General features: G+C 41.8%; 1 protein-coding gene across 15 annotated transcripts in view; it reads left to right on the forward strand.

Moving 5' to 3' along the window:
* PHACTR4 (phosphatase and actin regulator 4) overlaps positions 1-16,094 on the forward strand; it is a 109,287-nt gene extending 93,193 nt beyond the window's left edge. For all 15 annotated transcript variants that reach the window (XM_060089274.1, XM_060089266.1, XM_060089260.1 and 12 more), the window contains 7 exons: positions 282-469; positions 1,249-1,402; positions 7,570-7,625; positions 8,848-8,909; positions 10,222-10,359; positions 10,977-11,053; positions 13,857-16,094. In XM_060089274.1, coding sequence (XP_059945257.1) covers positions 282-469; positions 1,249-1,402; positions 7,570-7,625; positions 8,848-8,909; positions 10,222-10,359; positions 10,977-11,053; positions 13,857-13,872 — 691 coding nt within the window. In that variant the 3' untranslated portion in view covers positions 13,873-16,094. The remainder of the gene's footprint in view (positions 1-281; positions 470-1,248; positions 1,403-7,569; positions 7,626-8,847; positions 8,910-10,221; positions 10,360-10,976; positions 11,054-13,856) is intronic.
* The last annotated feature ends 5,398 nt before the right edge of the window (positions 16,095-21,492 follow it).

A 21,492-nucleotide genomic window follows, 5' to 3' on the forward strand; every position in this document is an offset into this window, starting at 1 on the left:
TCACAACAAGCCAACAAGGTAGGTATCATTCACATTTACAGAAAAACTAAATAACTTACAAGCTAGTAAATAAGTTGTAGATCTGGGATTTGAACCCAGAGCCCTTTAGATTAATAGCTGCTAAAAAGTTTCTTAGCAAGAATGTAAAAATTAAGGGAAATAACTATAAATTATTTCATTCATGGACTTTTTCATGGTTATTCAGTAGTTTGCCTTGCAAATCAGTTATTCTTTATGTCTCTGAAAGGAAAATGTAAAATGTAATTATGTTAATTTGTTAGTCCAGACGATGAAGAAGAGGAGGAGCAGAACCACATATTTTCGTTCGATGCGGATGTAGCATCTACCTCAGTCATTCCTAAACTACCGCAGTGTCTGCAGGAGGAAGAAGAAGGGAAAGAGAGTGACTCTGATTCAGAAGGTCCTATTCAATACCGAGATGAAGAGGATGAAGATGAAAGCCATCATAGTAAGAAAGGGAGAGAAAGAGAAGGAGAAAGTTCTCTTACAGATAAAGCTGTGTGCTGGTCTTAGCAAGTGTAAGATGCATGGAAGCAGGCACCCTCTCCCATCGAGTCATCTGGCTGACTGCTCTTGGAAGGCTCTGTGAAAGACTCTTGTCCCTGCTGTTCCCGTTGTTATAACAAGCCAGTGACAGGGAGCCCAGTAGGTTGAGTCAATCAGTTTTTTATGTGTTTGATTTTGATTTAAAAATTATTTACCTTGATGGTATTAAAGAATGTGGAGTAAAGGAAAGTTGGTATTTGGGCTTTGTGGAAAAGACAAAGGTGATGCTCTCCTTCAGCCTAGTGAGCTTCCTGTGTTCTGGGGCAAAGAAAAAAAAAACACGTTCATGTACACACATCTGCGAATAATAGAAATCTGATTCCTAAAAGTGGAAAGCAGCTTTAAGAATAGGAACCTTATGAGGTGTGTTAGTGCAAATGCCTCTGTGTTGTAATTCAGAGGCTGTCCCCTGCTTAGACCATCCCTCCTCTAGCAACTCTTACTAAGAAGAAAAATGTAGACAGAACTGGTAGAAGGGAAAAGATATTTTTAGCCCGTCTGAGGCCATCTGCTAAAAAGATTTTTAGATGTCCTCAGCTTTACCCCCACCTCTCTGTTAGGTGGATCATCAGAGGCCAGCTAGGAAGATGGGATTATGATATTGTTTATTCAGACTCTTGCCTAGCTCCAGGTGAGGTTGAGCTTTAAGCTTCTACATGTTTTTCTTTCCCTTGTCCAAAGGTGCTCTGGCCAACAAAGTGAAGAGGAAAGACACACTGGCAATGAAGTTGAACCACAGACCCAGTGAACCTGAAATGAACATGAATTCTTGGCCTCGAAAAAGCAAAGAGGAGTGGAATGAAATACGGCACCAGATTGGGAACACGCTGATCCGGTAGGCCTTTTCTTAGAATAGATTGATTTGATTTGATTATGCCAGTATATGTCTTAGAGACGTACTTTGTGGTGGAGCATGCAGGTATCTTTTTTTTTTAATTTTAGAAATAGCATAATTTTTAAAAACACACATTGTACACAGATGGGTATCTTCTGAGAGTTTGGAAATTAAGGAACTAGGGGGCTCTCAGAGCTTTAAACCATGAGATAGATCTCACAGCTTTACACCATAAGATAAACGTAAGTATGGCTTTTTTCAAAGTTTCTAAGGACTTAGGTGGCTCCCAGGACAGCAAGCCTCTTCTGGCTTGCTCAACCATGAGGTGCCAGCCCAGTTAAAAATCACACACATAATTTCCATTGTATCTGTTTCACATGTTCCATGCAACTGCCTCCTTTCAACATGTTAGTATATTTTTCAAGTCAGCTGGAACCAAAAGCATAGAGAGACTGAACGCAGGCCAGCTTCCTGCATATGTACTACACGTAGAGTCCAGGTATACAGACACGTGTTTGCCCACCTCAGATGTTCCTCTCGGAAAGTGAAACTCCTGGCGTATTCCTTAAAAACAATGAAATAAGGATGCCTGTTAATTAAAATATATTCTCCTCTCCTACCTCAGACACCTGGCTTTGCTGATGGCAGTCTTAATGCAGAACTATGGCCCTCTGAGTGTCAGCAAGAGACCATCAAGATTAGGAGTTAGTTAAGAATGGGGATTCTTTTTTTCTTTTAGTTTTATTGAGAGATATTTGACATACAGCACTGTATAAGTTTAAGGTATAGAGCATAATGATTTGACTTGCATACATCATGAAATGATGACCACAATAAGCTTAATGAACATCCATCGTCTCCTATAGATACAAAATAAAAGAAACAGAAAAAAAAATATTTTCCTTGTGATGAGAACTCTTAGGCTTTACTCTTTTAACAACTTTGATATATAACATACATGTTAATTATATTAATCATGTTGTACATTACATCCCTAGTATGTATTTATTTTATAACTGGAAGTTTGTACCTTTTGACCACCTTTATCCAGTTCCCCCTGTCCACCCCCTGCCTCTGGTAACCACAAATCTGATCTCTTTTTCTATAAGTTTGTTTGGTTGGTTTTTGGAGTATAATAGACCTACAATACTATATTAGTTCCTGGTGTACAACATAGTGGTTTGATATTTCTATACATTGCAAAATGATCACCACAATAAGTCTAGTTACCATCTGTCACCAAAGATATTACATTATTATTGACTATATTCCCACACTGTATATTTCATCCAAGAATGGGGATCTTTAATAATAGATTCCTTTTGCTTTATTGCAATGCTAGTTGCTCGTCTCTGAGTGTTTTTTCCCAGGTCATAATCGTCTTAGAAGAGCTTGTTGGACACCAGCAATGAATAGTCTAAAATTAAAATGTAGAAATACAAGAGATTAACATTTACAATAGCAATTTACAATACCATCAAAAATCTTTAAATTAAACCTGTGGATAAACCTGATGAAAGATTGTGTAAGACCTATGCACTGAAAAGTATAAAATAATGCTGAAGAAAGTAAAGAAGACCTAAATATATGGAGACAAATAACATATTCATGGATCAGAAGTCTCAGTATTATCAAGACATCAGTAGATTTAATGCAGTTCCAATCAAAATACCCCCAGTAGGCTTTAATTGACAAACTGATTCTAAAATTGTTACGGAAATATAAAGCAACTGTGAAAAAGAACAGGACTGGAGGACTAACACTGTCTTATTTTAAGACATATTATAAAGCTAAAGTAACCTAAACAGTATGGTACTGATGTAAAGGTAGGATAGACAAAGAAATCAATGGAACAGAAAAGAGAGCCCAGAAATAGACCCACCCATATATGTGCAACTCATTTATGACAAAGGTAAAAAGACAATTTCATTGAGAAGGGATGGTCTTTTCAACAAATGGTCCTGGCACAAAAATAGCTTCAATTCATGCAGTATACCAGATAAAAAATTAACTCAAAATGGATCATAGACTTAAATATGAGAGCTAAAACTGTAAAATTTCTAGAATATGGGTTAAAGAAAGATTTCATAGATATGATCTCAAAGCATGGTTCTTAAGAGAAAAACATTGGTAAATTGCACTTCATCAAAATTAAAATTTTTTGTTCTGTGAAAGACACTGTTTAAAAAAAATGTAAAAATAAGCCACAGGGGCTTCCCTGGTGGCGCAGTGGTTGAGAGTCCGCCGGCCGATGCAGGGGACACGGGTTCATGACCCGGTCCGGGAGGATCCCACATGCCGCGGAGCGGCTGGGCCTGTGAGCCATGGCTGTGGAGCCTGTGCGTCCGGAGCCTGTGCTCCGCAGCGGGAGAGGCCACAACAGTGAGAGGCCCGTGTACTGCAAAAAAATAAAAAATAAAAAAAAATAAGCCACAAACTGGGAGAAAAATATTTGCAAACCATGTATCTGATAAAGGTCTTATATCTAGAATATATGAAGAACTCTCCAAACTCAATAAGAAACAGCCCACTTTTTAAAAGGTGGGGGAAGCAAGGACTTCCCTGTTGATCCAGTGGGTAAGACTCTACCCTCCCAATGCAGGGGGCCCGGCATGTGGAAGATCCCACATGCGGTACAGTAACTAAGCCCGTGCGCCACAACTACTGAGCCTGTGCTCTAGAGCCACGTGCCACAGCTACCGAAGCCCGTGCACCTAGAGCCAGTGCTCCGCAGCAAGAGAAGCCACTGCAATAAGAAACTCGCACACCGCAATGAAGAGTAGCCCCTGCTCACCGCAACTAGAGAAAGCAATGAAGACCCAACACAGCCAAAAATAAATAAATAAGTAAACAAATAAATTTATTTTTAAAAATAAAATAAATAATAAAAGACTGATAATATTAAGAGTTGCTGGGGCTTTCCTGGTGGCGCAGTGGTTGAGAGTCTGCCTGCTAATGCAGGGGACATGGGTTTGAGCCCTGGTCTGGGAGGATCCCACATGCCGCGGTGCAACTAGGCCCGTGAGCCACAACTACTGAGCCTGTGTATCTGGAGCCTGTGCTCCGCAACAAGAGAGGCCGCAATAGTGAGAGGCCCGCGCACCGCGATGAAGAGTGGCCCCCGCTCGCCGCAGTTAGAGAAAGCCCTCGCACAGAAACGAAGACCCAACACAGCAAAAATAAATAAATAAAAATTAATTTTTTAAAAAAGTTGCTGAGGATGAGGCCCAGCTGGATTCTCACACAGTGGTGGTAAACTAGACTGGGAGTGTAAAATAGACTACTTTGGAAAACAATTTGTAAGTTTCTTTAAAAAAAATGAAACAACATATGATCCAGCCATTCCATTATTTCTAATAGTCCCCCCAAAATAGAAACAACCTAAATGTCCATCAAAACATAAATGGATGAACATGAACATAGTCCTGTGATGGAATACTACAGAGCAGTAAACAGGAATGAACTATTTATAATGCCACTACTTGGGTGGATCTCAGTAATTATCCTGAGTGAAAGAAGCTAGACAAAGAGTACGTACTGTATGATTTTATATAAAATTTTAGAAAATGAAAACTAAGTTACAGTTACATAAAACAGATCAGTGGTTGCCTGGGGGCAGGGGGGTTGAGAGTAAATAAAGCAGATGAGCGTTTGCCTGGAGGCAGGGAGGTAGAGATTACAAAGGAAATGAAATTTTGTCAGGGAGGTTGTAGTGGGTAGAGTTGTATGTTCCAAAATAAATCCTAATCTCTGGAACCTTTGAATGTGACCTTATTTGGACAGAGGGTCTGTGTAGATATAATCAACTTAAGATGAGGTCATACTGGATTAGGTAGGTTCTAATCCAATGACTGGTGTCCTCATAAGAGGAGGGAAATTGGGACGGATAGACACAGACACACACAGAGAGAACGCTGTGTGACTAAGGCAGATACTGGAATGATGCATCTACAAGCCAAAGAATGCCAAGGACAGCTGGCAACCACCAGAATCTAGGAGAGAAGCATGGAACAAATTCTCCCTCTGAAACTTCAGAAGGAACCAACCTTTCTAACACCTTGATTGTGGACTTCTGGACTCCAGAACTGTGAGAGAATAAGTGTCTGTTATAAGCCATTCACTTTGTAGTAATTTGTTACAGCAGCCCTAGGAAATCAGTCCAAGGGTGATAGACATGTTCCTTACCATGATTGTGGTGACGATTTTTTTTTTTTTAAGATTTTTACCCTGAGGAACTAAATCGTTTAATGAACTCTTTTTTTTTAATGTATTTATTCATTTATTTATTTTATTTTTGGCTGTGTTGGGTCAACATTGCTGCATGCGGGCTTTCTCTAGTTGTGGCGAGCGGGGGTTACTCTTCATTGTGGTGTGCAGGCTTCTCATTGCCGTGGCTTCTCTTTGTTGCAGAGCACGGGCTCTAGGCACACAGGCTTCAGTAGTTGTGGCACACGGGCTCCGTAGTTGGGGCTCATGGGCTCTAGAGCTCAGGCTCAGTAGTTGTGGCGCACGGGCTTAGTTGCTCCGCGGTGTGTGGGATCTTCCCAGACCAGGGCTCAAACCCGTGTCCCCTACATTGACAGGCAGATTCCTAACCTCTGCACCACAGGGAAGTCCGGTGATGATTTTATAGGGACATACATATGTCAAAATATCAAATCATGCAATTTATTGTATGTCATTTATACCTTCGTAAAGCTGTGGTGTTGTTTTTTTTTAATGAACATTGAAAAAAGAAAAGCTTTGAAATACATAAAGTTGTAAATTGTATATAAAATGGGGGTGGGAGTTTTCCATGCAACTAAAGAGTTACTAGCACATAGTTCAAATACCGTCAGAGCCATACGTTAAAAGTAAGAAATGAGGAACTTTCTGATTCTAGAAATGACAAGTTGTCAGTGGTGAATAACATCTCAGAACTGGGAATGAGATGAGAAACTTCATCAGATATTTCAGAGAGGACTGAAATTAAAATCATAGATTTTGCAGAATATAACTCCAAAAGAGACAACCTCAAATTCCAGTGGTTCCTAAAACACTGTTTTAAAAATCAAAGGAGAAGGCTTCCCTGGTGGCGCAGTGGTTGAGAGTCCGCCTGCCAATGCAGGGGACACAGGTTCATGCCCCGGTCCGGGAGGATCCCACATTGCCGCGGAGTGGCTGGGCCCGTGAGCCATGGCCACTGAGCCTGCGTGTCCGGAGCCTGTGCTCCACAACGGGAGAGGCCACAACAGTGAGAGGCCCACGTACCGCAAAAAAAAAAAAAAAAAAAAAAAATCAAAAGAGAGGCTTCCCTGGTGGCGCAGTTGTTAAGAATCCGCCTCCCAACGCAGGAGACACAGGTTCGAGCCCTGGTCTGGGAAGATCCTACATGCCACGGAGCAACTAAGCCCGTGTGCCACAACTACTGAAGCCCGCGCACCCTAGAGCCCACGCTCTGCAACAAGAGAAGCCACTGCAATGAGAAGCCTGTGCACCACAACAAAGAGTAGCCCCCACTCGCCGCAACTAGAAAAAGCCCGCGTGCAGCAACGAAGACCCAACACAGCCAAAAATAAATAAATAAATCAAAATCAAAAGAGGATTTCCCTGGCGGTCCAGTGGTTAAGACTCCACACTTCCAGTGCGGGGGGCGCAGGTTCAGTCCCTGGTTGGGGAAGTAAGATCCCACATGCTGCACAGCCAAAAAAAAAAAGAAAACAAAATAAATAAAAATAAAAAGAGGAAGATCAGAGTCATATGGGAAGCATTACACACACACATACACACACACACACACACACAGTCTCAGTCCTCATTCTGGTTTCCTAAATGAGAATTTTTATTAATATCTTTGAGGATCTGTGTTAACCTGTATGCTGAAGGAGCAAATGTGTTTGGTTGCCACCAGAACAGTCCAAATCTTCATTTTACACATGAGTAATTCAAGGTCTAACTGAGTTTTTGTGGTGATAGGGCTTGCTGGCATCAAAGCTAGAACTAGAATCCTGGCCTCCTGTTTGCCTGTACAATTCCTTTTTATGTTGTAATATCTGTATTAACACTTTCAGTGTGAAAAGTGTTTCATAAACACTTTTCATAAGGTGTTTCAAAAGTGTTTCATAAACAGATCTTTATAAACAGGACTGGGAGATTTAACATAGACAATATTCTTATTTCCTTTTTAGACGACTGAGTCAAAGACCAACACCAGAAGAACTAGAACAACGAAACATACTACAACGTGAGTCCAGCTATGGAAATGAAGTCGTATAGATTTTCTTTGTGTGTTTCTGACTTTAATACACATGACAGAAAAGAGAAGCATTTTTCAACAAGGGCCAAGGAGAGAGTATTCTAGCCAAGGAAGGAGTATTGATACTTTTTACCCCTGAAGGAACATAGTTCCCCCCAAACTTCCTTTACAAGATATCATTATAATATTGTTTAGTAGTAGTGTACTGGGATACTCCAGAAAATTGTATTTTAATTTTCTCATAGTATCCTGTACCTACCTTGGGCATTTGAGAGGTTTTGACAGTGTGTGCTGCCCAACTTTTCTCTGTCTTAAGAGAGGTAAGGTAGTGGTTGTATATTTGGAGTGGACCTTCCTATTCCTAGTGTCTGAGAGCGGGGACCCAGAGCAAGTCCCAAATGCAGCAGTTGTTGTGCCTTTTTCATCTCTTAAGGCTTTCATACCTCCAAAGTCAGAAAATAGGACCATGTATTTAATTTGCTTTCTGTTTATGTAAATGACTAACTGAAATAGCATTCTAATCCAGTACAGATTTATTTTTCCCGATTATAGGGTGAAATTTGTCCTTAAATACCTCCACCCTGAGGAGGATTAGGCTTCATAGGGTTACAAGTGTGGGAGCCTTTATAGACTTACCATGTGAAACCTAGTGTGAGCTCCATTCTCCGTTGTTAGTGGTTACTCTTGAGCAAAGATCTGCGAAGTTTTTCTTACAGGGCACATAGTAAATATTTTCAACTTTGCAGGCCAAAAAGCACAAGGAAGCTATTATGTAGGTACTTATCAAACCATTCAAAATGTAACCATTTTAAAATGTAAAGGCCATTCTTAGCTCATGGGCAGGAAAAGTACAGGCAGCTGGCCAGATTTGATACCATAGTCGGCTGACCCATGCTCTTAAGTATTTGACTACACCAGTTGACAAGAAAATTGTCTTGATTAACCAGTCCCAAAGTAAGTATTTTATTCTGACTTGGAACCTGTAAGAAATATCTGTGTATGGGACTTCCCTGGCAGTCCAGTGGTTAAGACTCCAGGCTTCCACTGCAGGGGGCCCGGGTTCAATCCCTGGTCAGGAAACTAAGATCCCACATGTCATGGGGTACGGCCAAAAAAAAAAAAAAGAAATATCTGTGTGTAATTCTGAAACGTTTGATATGCAGATTGCCATTTTGAAGTAATATTCTTTGTTTGTGACTGTCAACTGTAGCTAAAAATGAAGCTGATCGTCAGGCAGAAAAACGAGAGATTAAACGTCGGCTCACTAGAAAGGTACACTGCCTCAGTCTGTCCACTCACTGTGTGTCTTGTATTTGAATGACCTATTTAACTGGAAAGAAATAAATGTGACTTGAATTGCCATAGATTGCTGGGAAAATAGAACACATGATGAAAATACAGAAAACAACACAGCATTATAAGAACTTTTTTTTCCCCCATTTTTACTGTTTAAAGAAAGCCTGGCACAAGAAGGTGCTCAATAAATGTTTGCACAAGTTTTGACCTTTTATTTGGTAGACCTGGGATTTTGGTTTAGACTATAAAAGCTGTTGATGTATGGAAATGGTAACAGGAGGAGTGTGTAGAATTCAATTTTGCAAGGCAAACTGGTGGTTTTCTAATCAGAGAAAGAACTGAACTTGACCCTTAGTAACACCTGAAAAGTATGAAAAACCAAATAGGATTTTCTCATTGGTCCCAAATCAGTTAGGGTAGAATCTTTTCTGTACCAGACTTGTGTTAGCCCTTAAACTCTGGGATTAAGCCCTTTTTCCTTTCCCTCCCTCCATAATAGTTGGTAGTTACCTCCTGTAGATTCTTGGAGTTGGTCTGAGTTCTCTAGACATTTCTTAAAATGTATAAGAATCCCCAGGAGAGCAAGGAATCTAGGCATTTTCCTCCTGATTTTTCCCACTTCTCCCCTTCCCCAGGACCAGAGGAATTATCCTTGATAGATTGGGGGTGGCTAGAGGCCATCACTGGACTTCATGCCTTCAGATTGAGCAAGTTACCTGATTGTTCAACCTTAAATCATGATTTGTTACAGAATCTGATATCTTGGGTATTATTCATGGTGAAAGGAAATTCACCCTTAATATTACCCATTAATAGATATTGCTTTCATATTAAATGTATTCACTTTCTAATGTATTAGATATGAATTTGTAGCCCTGACCCTTTTGCTACCCAAAATGCGGACCACGAAGCAGAAGCATTGGCATCACCTGGAGTTTGTAAGAGATGCAGAATCTCAGGCCCCACCCCAGATCTGCTTAGTCAGAATCTACACTTTAACCACATCCCCAAGTGGTTTGTATGCATGTTGAAGTTTGAGAAGCACTGGTTATACCGGTTTATAGCAATGGTTCTCTGTCTTGGCTGTGCACTGTGGAGCTTAAAGAAACAAACAATCTCCTGATACCCAGAATCTCTGAAGATGGACCCAGGGATCAGTCACGTTTAAAGGTCCCCAGCTGATTCTGATGTGCATTGAAAGGTTGAAGCTCTGGATTAGAGGCAGTTTGAATGCATGATTGATGCCTAACTCCTGGCATAGTGAACTGAGAGCCTCCATTTCTTTCAGCTCAGTCAAAGGCCAACTGTGGCTGAACTACTTGCCAGGAAGATTCTGAGGTTTAATGAATACGTGGAGGTAACAGATGCTCATGATTATGACCGGCGAGCTGACAAACCGTGGACCAAACTGACCCCTGCCGACAAGGTGTCTGTCGTCTGTCTCTCTTTCTTTATTGGAAGGGTACAAGACATTAACTAGAAGGGGGAACCATAACAAAATTTCTACTTCTCGTATAATGTTAAATATCTAAGGTACAAAATACCAAGATGTACCAACCAAAACTTTATACTAATGACTTCACCACCACCACCAAAACTGAAACAGAAGAAAATCCCTGCTACATCACAGAGTACAAAAATCTGGAAATACAACACATTTTTTAACAGTGGTTATGTTTGGTTGGAGGGAGTTCGGATGGTATATCTTAGTAATTACCCATATTTCACTTTTATAACAGGAAAAGCATTTTTACATGCTGTGGAAACTATAAAAAGTACAATATCTCTTTGGAGGTCTTCAAGTGTTTTGATTTAACTGGAGATTTCAGGTTTATTATGAGATGAAGGGTGTCAGGAAAGGCGATATGCATCAGGCTCAGAGCTTCACCCAATGTGTTGACCTGGCTTCCTCCCTCCCTCTGGGTTGCCTTCCAGGGGTCGCAGTCACTCACAGAGTTAAGCACAGTAGAGACTAGATGGCAGATACACTGCTGTACTCTAGCAGACAGAAGATGCTGAAGCGTTTTTGTTTCTACTCTGCAGGCCGCCATAAGAAAAGAATTAAATGAATTTAAAAGCTCAGAGATGGAAGTTCATGAGGAGAGCAAACATTTTACACGGTAAGACCCAAATACTGTGAGCTAAGTAGAGCTCCACCAAAAAGCAAATGTAGCAGAGTTGTTCAGCTAGGAAGAACTCTAATGACATAGTTAAAAGAACAACACTCAGTGTTAATTGCAAGAAGACTACGTTAAGAGAAACAGATGAGAACTAAGAGGCATAGTTCATGCCTTACTGAGTATGGCATTTTATGTATATTATCTCATTTAATCCTTGCAGCAAACATACCAGGTACACTGTTCATATCCCCATTTTCTTGATGAGGAAGTAGACTCAAAAAGGTTAAGTAACGTGCTTGACTTGCACAACCAGGATGTGGGGAAAGGAATGAATGACTAAAAGCCACGGGGTGCTCTCTTCTCTGCACTTCACTGTCCCAGGTTATGGATGAGGAACTGTTGCTGAGCTAGACAACAACCTGCCCTCTCTGGTTTCAGTCCTTTCTAGCACAGTTGATCTTACCAATTTAGTGTATAAACATCATGAAACAAGCCAAGAAGCATTTTGATTTGGAATTACTGTTGTGATTAAGGACCCAGCCCATACCTAAAGACTCAGCGAGCCACAAATGGAATCAGTAAAAGTATCTAGGTGACTCTCAGAACATTTATAAAAGGAGGCTAAATGAAAGAAGTTATAATGACAATTACAGTTTGCTGTAAAAAAAAAAAAAGGAAGAAGCAAAATTGGAAAATAAAATGTTAAACATTTTTTCGATCACAGTACAGACAAATGGTTATTTTAACTACGGAATTTTTTTGTACTGAACTCTGACAGGATTAGAGAAGGCAGATTCTTTGAACAATAGTAACACCATTCACGGTGCTGTAATATGAGCTCAAATAACAAACCATACTTGCCAGCAAGGAGATTATAGTCTAATCCAGGAAGAGACCTATGTACCACTGTGTACAATCAATGTGATAAATGCCTCAGTCATTCTGAGGCCTGAATCTGTCAGGTTTCGTATCCCAACTCCACCATTTCCTGGCTTTGTCAGTGTTAGCTTTTTTTTTTTAATAAATTTATTTATTTGTTTGTTTATTTATGGCTGTGTTGGGTCTTCGTTGCTGCGTGCGGGCTTTCTCTAGTTGCGGTGAGCGGGGGCTACTCTTCGTCGTGGTGCGCGGGCTTCTTATTGCAGTGGCTTCTCTTGTTGCAGAACACGGGCTCTAGGCACGTGGGCTCAGTAGTTGTGGCTTTCAGGCTCTAGAGCACAGGCTCAGTAGTTGTGGCGCATGAGCTTAGTTGCTCTGCAGCATGTGGGATCTTCTGGGACCAGGGCTCGAACCCGTGTCCCCTGCATTGGCAGGCAGATTCTTAACCACTGCACCACCAGGGAAGTCCAGCATTAGCTATTTTTATTAGTAGTAGTATTCGTAGTAAAGTACCATATTGAGCAACAATACAGGAAAGTCAGAGAGAAAGTGACATTTAGGCTGCATCTTAAATTATGTAAAATAATTTATTTGGACAGGAAGGAAGGAAGGAACATTGTAAGCAGAACTACCAGCTTTAGCAAGACTTTGGGAGGCAGGAAAATGCGTGTTCTGAGTAATAGAACATGTAGCTGGAGCAGAGGATGGATGGGGGCAGCATGGTGAAGGTGGGACTAGCAAGATGGGTTACAGTCATGTTCTGAAGAGCTTTGACTCATGCTAGGATATTGGAACCATTGGAGTTCTGTGTATTTGGGGAAAAGCCCTGGTGGAACTGTGGAAGGTGATTTGGAAGAATGACGAGACCAGCAGCAGGGAGACCAATTAGGAAGCAACTAAAACAGAGTGAGCATGCTGCTACGTCAAACCAGGGACGATAGGTTTGAAAGACATTTCAAGCATAGAATCCACAAGATTTGGCAATCTACTGACTCCAGGGATGAACTAAAGGAAGTAATCAAAATGACTCCTTAGATTTCCAGTGTGATTTTGAAGACTGTTTAGTTAATAAGGAGTTCAGGCAAACAGTTTAGGACATTTATTCAGTGAATATTCAGCACCCACTACCTGATAGATACAGTGCTAGGTGCTTGGGATATAGCAGAGAACGAGATAAAGTCCCTGTCCTCAGGGAGCTTTTATTCTAAAAGAGGAAGGCAGACAGTGAACAAACTAGAAAGTCAATTATATATGTTGAGTCTGATGAGCCTGTGACACATGGAGTGGGGGAGCTGCCTAGAAGACAGTTGGATATTCAGCCTAGAGTACAGGGAGAAACGCAAGGTACAAAGATTCAAATTTACGAAAGAAGATAGTAGCTCTTAAGGAGAAAAGTGTTTTGTATTTAAAGGGTGGACAGAGGAAAATGAACCAGAAAAACATTGAGGAAAAGCAATTGAAAAAGAGGGAAAACTAGGGAAAAGATAGTGTTACAGAAGTCAGAAGAAGAGAGTTTCAAGAAGGAAGGAAGAGGATCAGGAGTATCAGATGCTACAGAAATGTCAGGTAGGATTAGAGTGGAGGAGAGGTCATGTTTTTCAGTTGGAACATTCATTTCATTACTTTTAAGATAATACAGCTGACCTGTGAACAAGGCAGGACTTGGGGCTCCCACAACCCTCTGAACAGTTGAAAATCCACTTATAATTTATAGCTCCCCTCAATATATGTGGCACCTTGGGTATCACCATGGTTCCACTTCCTACACAGGCTATTCAGTCATGTAGTTCTGTGGTATTTACTATTGAAAAAAACGCCATGTTGGACTCGCACAGTTCTAACCCTTGTTGTTCAAGGGTCAATTGTAATAGCAAAGAAATTTACGATATCTGGTAACTCGGCTCTTGTTGATCATCTGTTTTAGCTACCACCGTCCATGATGCTGAAGTTTGCGAGAGGATCTAAGCAACCCCCTAAAACAGGGCTGCCTTGCTGCTTCAGTCTCCAGAGCGACATGGAGGGAACTTCAGCACTTCTCAGCACAGCCAGAATTGAGTCCTCTGGGATATAGCTCTGGGGTGAGCAGCACTTCTGTGAATGTAGCATTTCACTGGAATGGATTCTCGTATGCTGCCTCGGGCAAAGCTGAACACTGTGTCAGCGCTTTTGAACCTTTTAATATTGCAGCGTACCTGAGGGCTCTTCCCTCACCAGCCACCAATGTTCTGAGTCACCTGCAGGTTCCAGGGTTTATTGGCTGCACCTCACCCTCACCCAAGATGACTGCCTGTGCTGAGGCACAGTTTGCACCATTAGCCTTACCTGCTGTTCTGTTGTGAGACCCACCTGTGTAGGGTCTAAATTCTAGCCATCACATCCAGTTGGTGATGGGGGAAACCTTCTGGAGGCCCCCAGGGGCCCCCACCTCCAGGGGAAGCCTTCATACCACACTGGCATGTCAGCTGAAAGCACTGCACTATACCTCTTGTAACACAGCAGTACAGTCCTCTTCAGGCAGTCCAGCCCAAGAGAAGCTCAGGATCTGACATGTTCTTCCTTTTGGCACAAGTCATTCTGACTTTTATCTGTAAAAAAAAGAAAGAAGTCTTGAAGAAATGATGGGAACTTATGTTTTTCCTATCTGTTTAACAGTCTGAGCTGCAACCAGATTCCAAGTTGGGAAAATGAGAAAGCGTATATGTTTTCTGTATATAAAAAGAAAACCAAAAAAGGCCTTTACATTGAGGCTAACTTGGCAGAAAACTGACTCATGGCTTAAATTGTATAGGCTATTGTACTTTTGTTGTACCAAATGATACTCTAAATCATTCTAACCAAGAGATGTGTTTTCCCCCATAAAGCAGAGTTGCAGCAACTCTGTGGGAGCACTTGTGTGCTGTCAGCCCCACGCTTCCAGCCAGAATCACAGCAAGGTCCTGGGGATGTGGAGTGCTAGATAGAAAAAGGTCTTTGGAGAAGCAGTGAGGAGGGGCAAGATCATGACCCACTGCTCCTCTCTTTTCCTCAGTACTGTTTGCCTTCTCCTGCTGCGCTCTTTGTCTTAACTCCCAACACTGATCTTCCTGCTGACCCTCTCTGGAAGCTTCCACCTCACTCACCCCTCCTCTTCCAAGCTGTAGCCAGTGCAGTTGGTGCCTGGGCATTGACTCAGGCCCCACTCCTTTTTGTATGTGTAATGTATATTAATATGATTTCCTAAAACAGAAGATTCAGTTGCTTTCTTTGAATTTTTACTGAAAACCGTAGCCTTACTATTTCCCTCTAATTCCTATACGCTCTAAGTGGAAGGGAAAAAAATAGTTTCTGCTTAACTGATGAATGTGGCTTTTTCCCTTTAATTTTCGGAAAATTGTGGCTATTTTATAGATTTCTTCTGATTTCTTCTGCAGTCCATGTTCTGTATGTGATCTTTCAGTGGATTTTTCTCTTTTCCTCCTTTCATGCCCATGTAAGATTTGCTGAACAATCAGAATATCAGGTTAAAACAAAGCTAAAGTGACCTTAAAAGGTAGTATCTTCCCTCCATATGGGGAATAGGGAGGCATTTGGATTTCTCAGTAAACGTCAAGTGCTTTATGGCTGTGGAGATACACTGGGCCCACATCTCCTTCAAATTCATTAACATTTGGTATGACCAAGGCAAGATAAGTGACAATTCTACAAAGTTGTTAAAGGTCCGTATATAAGGTGGCCACACATTAAGTGTTAACTTCTTCTAACCTTTCTATCGTGTTCTGGAAACTATTTGGCTTATGCCAGCATCCTCTGTGGCTTCAGATGACATTTTTCAAACCCCTTTCACCGCCTTCCTTTCCCTTAATGTGCCAAGCTTGAAACAGGATTTGATTTCCTGAGCTACTTGTCTGCTTTCTATGTGCCACCAAGGAATCTAGTTCATCTTTCATCTCATTCATATTCTTTTGAAACAAGATACTTTGGGAGTCAAGTCTTTTCAGGTGTTTATATAAATATATATATAAAGAGGATTTTGTGTTCTCTTTCCGTGTAAGTAACAATTCACAATCATAATGTAAAGAAGAAATAAAAGCCTGTTGTATTGTACTTCAAGATGCTTCCCTGATGTACAGAATCTCCTTGTAAAATAAATAATTGCATTGTATATCAGTCTTCCTATCAATATTAATTATTAATGTATTTTAGAATTAAAAGAACAAATTATACTATTCTGGTGTGTAGTGTTTATTTTTTATGTTCTACCTCACTCCAAATTATTTAAGGTTGCTTAAAAATGCTCCCTAAGGGACTTCCCTGGCAGTCCAGTGGTTAAGACTCCGTGCTCCCAATGCAGGGGGCATGGTTCAATCCCTGGCAGGGGAACTGAGATCCTGCAAGCTGCACAGCATGGCAAAAAAAAAAAAAAAAAAATCCCTAAAATATTGCTAGACACCCTAAATGAGATGTAGATGAGGGGGAAAAATTATAGTAAGAACATTAAACGTAACCAGAGATGAAGGTCAGTGATGTTTGTGTCTGTGTACAGAATTGTGGAAAAAGAATAAGCTGCAGAGGGGAAAGCCAACTGTGAACCCCACACTGTGTAGCAGGTGCAGCTCTAGGTTTTATTAATCCCACCTAGACTGCGAGGTAAGTGAAAGTACACTCATTTTACCAGTGAAGAACTTGAGAGATGAAGTTACCTCCCCGAAGTCAAAGAAAATTATGTAATCACTCTTTACATGTATTCGAGGAAAAGCAATTGCATCCTGATCAGTTGTCCCTGCAAGGACTTACTGTGTCTGGACCACATATAATGAGACCTCAGGCTGACACCACAATAGGACAGATCGTAGCTTATGTACTCCTCTCTGGCAAGCAGCCAAGTTTCAATCGAGGTGGCCCCACCAATGACTCACTTTGTACTTGTCACTTCAGAGACTGGCCTTGATTATTGTACCACCCTTTACCAAGGGTTAAGAGAAACCATGAGTCAGAACTGCGCATGCCGTTGGCCTCCACCTGCTCCCATATTTTCCTTCTAGCCCTCCAAAGAGGCCTCAAACTGCCATTACCCTTTTGAGGTCACACATTGTCTCTAAAAGGGTATTTTGAAGGTACACATTGCCCAGTGTTTGCTGAAACAGTGAATGAATTTAGCGCCCATAAGGATTTTGATTACTGTACCCCAGGAGAGAGAGGACTACAATTGCAGAGAAGGGGGTTGGAAAAACACCATCAGAAAGGGCAAGTCCAGTGGATATTGAATGGGAGGGAGTGGGATAGGAAGTCTACATATAAAAGTTGAGAATGTACAACAAAAGCCAGGTGCTGAAACCAAAACACAGCCTAAACCACTGTTTCAATTCCATCTGTAAGAGGCGTGAAGGGAAGAGAAGGAAACACCAGCAGCCTGGACCGCTTGCTCCATCTTACTCCTCTGTGGGTACCATTAATTTCTTCCGCCAAGAATTTTTGCCTCCTTCATAAAGCATAGAGGTCATATGACAGGAACAAACACCCTCAACTTCTCTGCATCTGATACTGAGGAGACACACGCACACCATTAATTCGTTCATTTGATCAGTGTTTATCTCCTTCCTGCCCCACCAAGAAAAACAATCTTCCCCTGTTGCTCTATCACCTACTTTTCCCGTACTCCCTTCACATAATCTGTTCTAACATTAAAAAAGTTAATTTCCTGTACAGTCCAAGCAGTTGAACTAAATGAGTGACAGAGGAAAAAGAAGCAATGCAGATATAAACTGAACAGTTTTCTTGACATTCGTGTAGGACCTCTGGTACATACATGCTGTTTTCCATTTCTAAAGCCATGTTCACTAAACTCATTAAAATATAAACTAAAACCAAAATAAAATGGCTTTCCCTGAGGTTACCAGTGTCTTCTTGGTTAACTGCCACATCCAAGGCCTGTTTTCAGCTCAAAACGTATCCGACTACTCTGCAGCATGTGATGCTCTGGGCCATGTTCTAATCCTCAAAACTTCTTCTTTGGCTTCTCAGACACCACTCACTCTCCTGGTTCTCCTCTGATCATGCTTCCTCTGTCCCCCGGCTTCTTCACTGACCACCATTTAAATGTTGGGTTTTCATGTCCTCTCATCACTCTCCCTGCTCTTCCAACATGACTTCAGTCACCACTCTTATTCTGACAACTTCTACATCTTTATTTACAAGTCGGATTTCTTGCTTGGAGTCCAACCCTATATCCAGTTACCCTGTAGACATATATACACCCACATGTTCCCAAGGTATGCACCTCCAGGCTTCCTTTTCAAGGGGGTGCTGAGAGAGGGGTCGCAATGAGTGAGACTTAGCAGCGTTTGCAGCAGTTCACAATTCAATAAACAATGAGGTTAACAACAACAACAAAACTTATATTCACCTCCTGTGTGGACATTACTCGCTACCCCTACCACCTACTTTCTCAGTTATCAGAGTTAGAGACCACAATATGTTCAGCATCCCAAATCTGAAACTTTGGTATTATCTGCAAGTTTCTCTCTTACCTCGCAGGTCCAGTAGGACAATAAAGTCTGTACATTCTCTACCTCAGAAATGTCTCTCAATTCCTTTATCTCCTCTTGCCTTGTTTACCATTCAAGTTCAAAGCCAACATAATTTGGGCTTCCCTGGTGGCGCAGTGGTTGAGAGTCCTCCTGCCGATGAAGGGGACATGGGTTCGTGCCCCGGTCAGGGAAGATCCCACATGCCGTGGTGCGGCTGGGCCCATGAGTCATGGCTGCTGAGCCTGGGTGTCCGGAGCCTGTGCTCCGCAATGGGAGAGGCCACAACAGTGAGAGGCCCGCGTACCGCAAAAAAAAAAAAAAAAACAGCCAACATAATTTAATGGGACTTTATAACCTCCGGTCTCTCCAATCTATCCTCCGACATTGCCACTAGAGTTACCTTTCTAAAATGCAGAGACAGGGACTTCCCTGGCGGTCCAGTGGTTAAGACTCCACGCTTCCACTGCAGGGGCACAGGTTCAATCCCTGGTCTGGGAACTAAGATCCCACATGCCCTGTGGCACAGCCAAAAAAAGATAAAATGCAAAGATAGAGCAATCCTTTACTTCGAAACTATTGACCCCTAGTTACCTGCAGGATAAAATTTTGTTGTTGTTGTTGTTGCAGTACACGGGCCTCTCACTGCCATGGCCTCTCCCGTTGCGGAGCACAGGCTCCGGACGTGCAGGCTCAGCGGCCATGGCTCACGGGCCCAGCCGCTCCGCGGCATGTGGGATCTTCCCTGACCGGGGCACGAACCCGTGTCCCCTGCATCGGCAGGTGGACTCCCAACCACTGTGCCACCAGGGAAGCCCCTGCAGGATAAAATTTAAACTTTGTCTGGACCACAAGATACTTTGTATTCAGCTCTTGCCTATTTCTCAGGCTCATGAAAAGCCCAGGCAGTTCTCCCTTTGATGTTCCTAATCAAGCTGACCTCTCACCCTTCCCGGGAGACCACAGGCCTGCTAGTTCCTCACTTGGAATGCTGTCGTCTTCCACACTCCACCCTTTTACTATTCCTTCAAGTTTTAGCTCAGATTTCAACTCCCCAGGAAAACCCTCTCAGCCTTTAGCCAATTGTTCAGTTGCTCTGTCCTCAGAATACATTATTCATGCCACACAGAGCTTATCAAGCAGTAGTAGAATTTGCTGTCATGTCTATTTCCCCCACTGTGAGCGCTCAAGGACAGAAAAAGTGGTTCATCTCAATCCCCAGTGTCTAGCACAATGCCTAGCAAATTAAGTCATAATCACTAAATGTTGAATGAGTGATTGAAAGGCAACTGAACACTCGTAATATCACCAGAAAAGTAGCAGAATTGTCTCTCTTCCTCTAAACTACTGGTTCTCAAACATTTTTGTTTCGTGACCCCTTCATAATTTAAAAAATTACTCAGAACCCCAAAAACCTTTCTATCTGTTGGTATTTATTGATACTTACTGTACTAAGATTAAAACTGAGAAAATTTTAAAATATTTATGATACATTTCAAAATAATAATCCATTACAGGTTAATTAACAATATATTTGTATGAAAAATAACTATTTTCCAAAAATAGAGAAGAGTGGCATTGTTTTACATTTTTTTGCAAATCTCTTTACTGTCTGGTTTAATTGATGGCAACTCAGTTCTCATATCTGCTCTTGCATTCAACCTGTTACCATATGGTGTTTTGGTTTAAGTGAATGAAGAAAATCCAGTCCCACACAAGATATATAGTTGGTAAAGATGTCAGCCATTCTTTCAAATAAAATAGTATTCCATGAAAAAACATGGCTTTTTCAGCTCACAACTCAAACAATGTCATAAGTGCTTTTCCTGCAGATCAGCTTTTCACATGCAGCATAAATGCTCTATGTGTATTTCTCACTTTGTCACATAGAATATTAAAAAGACAGATACTCAGGACTTCCCTGGTGGTGCAGTGGTTAAGAATCCGCCTACCAATGCAGGGGACACGGGTTCGAGCCCTGGTCCGGGAAGATCCCACATGCCACGGAGCAACTAAGCCCGTGTGCCACAACTACTGGACCTGCGCTCTAGAGCCCGTGAGCCACAGCTACTGAGCCCACACGCCTAGAGCCTGTGCTCCGCAACAAGAGAAGCCACTGCAATGAGAAGCCTGTGCATCACAACAAAGAGTAGCCCCTGCTCACCACAACTAGAGGAAGCCCATGCATAGCAACGAAGACCCAACGCAGCCAAATAAATAAATAAATAATAAAGACAGATACTCAAAAGGCAAGAATTCGTAAAATTAATGATTTTTACTTCTTCATCAAGGACGTCCTTCGGTGAAACTTTTTTTTTAATTGTAAATTTGTGTTGACGAAGAATACAATGACCACCAGTACAGTTTGGTGACAGGGCTCTGAAGCAAACTAAGACACCAGCAGTTTAACCCACAATTTCATTTTACATCAGTGTAGACTCAACATAGTGAAGGAGGCAGAAAAAGTCTAAGTATTATTATGAAATAGTTTTGACCTCATGAACCCCCAAAAGAGTTTCAGGGACCCCACAGTTGGCCAACTACACTTAGAGAACCACTGCTCTGGGCCTGTTTCACATCTTAAAACCTGAGTAATAGGGCTTCCCTGGTGGCGCAGTGGTTAAGAATCCGCCTGCCAATTCAGGGGACAGGTTCGAGTCTTGGTCCGGGAAGATCCCACATTGCCGCAGAGCAACTAAGTCTGTGCACCACAACTACTGAGCCTGCGCTCTAGAGCCCACGAGCCACAACTACTGAAGCCCGTGAACCTAGAGCCCATGCTCCACAACAAGAGAAGCCACCGCAGTGAGAACCCCGTGCACCGCAATGAAGAGTAGCCCCCACTCGCCACAACTAGAGGAAAGCCTGCGCGCAACAAGGAAGACCCATCACAGCCAAAAATAAATGCAAGAAAGGAAGAAAATGCATGGTATTAAAAAAAATTTTTTTAACTGGGTAATGATACCAGTGTCTTAGAATTGCTGTGATGGTAAATAATGTATTTAAAGCACCCAGCACAAAATCTTATAGGAGGAACGCCATAAATGTTTCTACTCG

This window comes from Mesoplodon densirostris, chromosome 2 (assembly GCF_025265405.1).
Source record: "Mesoplodon densirostris isolate mMesDen1 chromosome 2, mMesDen1 primary haplotype, whole genome shotgun sequence".
NCBI lineage: Eukaryota > Metazoa > Chordata > Mammalia > Artiodactyla > Ziphiidae > Mesoplodon > Mesoplodon densirostris.